Source organism: Vittaforma corneae (assembly GCF_000231115.1).
Source record: "Vittaforma corneae ATCC 50505 unplaced genomic scaffold supercont1.2, whole genome shotgun sequence".
In the NCBI taxonomy this organism is placed as follows: Eukaryota; Fungi; Microsporidia; family Nosematidae; genus Vittaforma; species Vittaforma corneae.
The window spans coordinates 17043-20176 of NW_006889835.1; the positions used below are offsets into that span (position 1 = coordinate 17043).

Consider the following 3134-nt stretch of genomic DNA (forward strand, 5'->3'; position numbering starts at 1 on the left):
GACGCCCCTGAATGTGGGGCAGAATGTACATGTTCAGAACTTCTGGAGACATGAGCTGCGGAACGAGGTTGGGCTTGACTTTGAGTTCCAGACGGATATTATAGGTAGGGAGCAGTTGGCGCGGATGGACAGATTCCGCCTACGTCCGGGGAATGCACTGAGGGCCTTCTACAGGATATTCACACCGGAGCACATGATAGATGTGCTGACAGGACGGATCAACAGCAAGGGCCGCATGGTGAGTATGATAGCACAGCTGATATGCAACAGTACGGAGATCAGCGATGAGGATAAGAAGCGGATGTGCCGGTGGGACGAGAAGGAGATACCGAGTGATCTTTCAGAGGATATTGAGTACATGATTGGATGCACCTCAGAGATCACTAGGGAGTTTGCGAAGTATTTCCTGGTGAAGATGGGTGTTATTGTTGAGAGAGAGGCAGCTGGTAGAGTATCCTCACGAAGACTAGGTGGATGTTTATTGCAATAAATTGGCTCACAACTTGAAATAGTCTTTCCCTTTAATTCTGCTTTGTATGTTTTACTACAGTAAGTCCTCGAGCATGGTCTCGAAGATTCTTTAGTTTGTTCATGTCTTTCTATCCTAGTCTTCTGGGACCTTCTTGGGCACTGAAGCCATTCCTCTTCATGATGGGATTGCTTTGGTTCATGTGCTCTTAAAAATAAATTCAAGAGTGTTTTATAATACAGCATAAGAAATTGGTAGAGATGTAAGACAAGCAAAAGCACAGAGTGGTAGGATGTGGTGATTCTTTGGAGGACTGAGTTGGTTATGGTACAGTTCAAATACAGGAGTAAACTAACTCTGAGGATTGTTGTCTTCCTCTGGAGACAAGCCAGTGAGTACATGGGAGCAACTCTATCGGTTCTGTTGTTTGGCAATAGACATTTTAGGTACTACTCTTGGGTGCAGTGGGTGGCTGGCATGATGCGTATGTATATACTTTTCAATGTCAAGAACCATATGCTGATGTTCAATAGTAACAATACTCAAAGAACATGGTGTAGAAGATAAAAGTTGAAAAGGGCATATGAACATAAGTATTTTAAATCAGCATCAAAGACCAATTTAATCAGTTCTTGACATTCGACTCATTCTTCTCATATGGTTCAGTAAGTTCGATGCCTACTTTTTCCAGTTCATCTTTCATATTGCTGAATGGAAGACTTGCATCTACCACGTTGAAATCTCGAACTATTAGAGCTCGTAAATTTGGAAAAACCTCTTTAATACTTGCATCAATCTTTGATATGTGATTTCCACACAAGCCTAGACATTCCAAGTTTGGCATAGCTCTGTATGTACCTTTCTCAGCATCAAAGTAGCTTTGAAAACTGACATACTCAATTTCATTATCATCCAAATGAAGCATTCTAAGGTTTGGGAGATTAGATAAGCATGGTATATCTGTCAATCCAACATTGATCAAAGACAACTCGTTTATCTTACTGAGATCTGGACTATTCAGTGCAGCAATATCAATTGTCGCATTTGATATCTCTAAGTTCCACAGTGATCAGTGAGAAACTTCCATGCCTCAATCGGGATATGACGAAATCCAAAACCTGATACCTCTAATGTTGGGGGTTTAGATTTCAACAAGTATGCTTTAGCTTTTTGAATTGTTTCCTCTTTGGGGCTACCATCTTCATTTAAAAATTCGTCTTCGTTTAAAAGTTTAAATTCGCTTAAAAATACACTGTCTGTTGGACTATAAATACAGTACAGGTCCATTGCCACAACTTCATGAATGTCATGTTTAATACTTGGATACTCATTGTGTTGGGCAAGATTCATTCTTTCAAAGTACTCATTGATTATTTCAGAGATTTCAGGATGATTCATAAAGGTAGTAAAGCGGCTGTCATCTTTGTCCTTGAAAACTCTGGGCTTGGAAGCCACATTGGATGAGGTGTTGTTGTATTCATTGCCTGGAGTGGAAGTACTTTGGAGCTGTACTCCTGAAGGATTGCCAAGTGCAGACTTTTGCTCAGTGCCCACCACAGTGCAGCTGGCATCTGAGAACAGCACAGGAAATCCAGCCGGCAGTACTCTGATCAGGTTAGTTGCAGTTTTTATATTGTACAAAACTTAGCGATTTGATTTGTGATTGGTATGACAGGGAGTGTTCAAAGGATAGTTGTACAAACCAGCTAGTATCTTCCAGAATATGCATGTCTTTCTTGCTGCTTATCCAAATAAGCGTATATGTATGTGATTGATTGGTCTCAAATAAAAGAATTTGCTCAGGAGACTAGACCAATGGTAGGGATTATGGTGGTGTGTATTAATGTGGATTTGTGAGGGATAATAATAGAGGATGGACAATAGAGGGTGTAGGTGATATAATAGATGGGACTATAGTAAGGTAGATTTAAGTACTAAGTAGCAAGGCAGTATAGGAGGAATGTTAGGGAAGTAGGTAACTAACAGACAGAGTAATAGTCCGTAGCTAGATGCACCCAGTCGATAGCTACTACGTCACTTAGTTACTGCAGACCCTAGCTAATATTCGTTTAGTTAACTAGATATTAGGGGAAGGATAATAAGTGGCTAGAAAGATATAGTAAGACTAATATTGAGTAGGGAATTAGAAAGGCAGATAGAGAGTGAGTGATTGGTAAGGTAGATATTTGGCAAGAAGATTTGAAGCTAGCTGAGCAAGGGATAATATTTTGTAAGATATATATGAAGGTGGTATATGGTAATGATGAAATTAAGTAGGGAGAAGAGTTTTGTAGGATATGGTGGAGGATAATTCATAAGTAGAGGTAAGGAGTAGGAAGGAAGATATAAGTAAAGTTGATATATGGTAGTAGGGTAGAAGATTGGTATTAAGTGATAGATATTAGATAAGTAAGAGCATGTAGTGAATAAATGGAAGTGATATATATTATAGAGTTTATAGATAAGGTATTGTGTGATTGATGGATACAATATTATAGATGATATGGGTAGGAGTATTGGGACGAAGGGTAACAGGAAAGAAGTATGGCGAAGTTGATGTTAAGATATAGAAGTGGGATTAGATGGATAGGTTGAAGAGATTCTGGTGAGGGGATGAAGCCTATGCTTATAAGTGATAGAGAGGAGATACTCCAATAGGAGATGG

General features: G+C 39.5%; 2 protein-coding genes across 2 annotated transcripts; one reads left to right on the top strand and one right to left on the bottom strand.

Annotated features, from left to right (window-relative positions):
* Position 1: 1 nt before the first annotated feature.
* Positions 2-490, top strand: VICG_00284 (uncharacterized protein; the record flags this gene model as incomplete). Its single annotated transcript, XM_007603675.1, has 1 exon — positions 2-490. A coding segment is annotated over one exon (489 nt), but the record flags the coding sequence as incomplete, so codon positions are not given.
* Positions 491-1522: 1032 nt separating this feature from the next.
* On the bottom strand, positions 1523-2110 carry VICG_00285 (uncharacterized protein; the record flags this gene model as incomplete). Its single annotated transcript, XM_007603676.1, has 1 exon — positions 1523-2110. The coding sequence occupies one exon, from the start codon at positions 2108-2110 to the stop codon at positions 1523-1525; it is 588 nt and encodes a 195-aa protein (XP_007603738.1).
* Positions 2111-3134: the final 1024 nt, after the last annotated feature.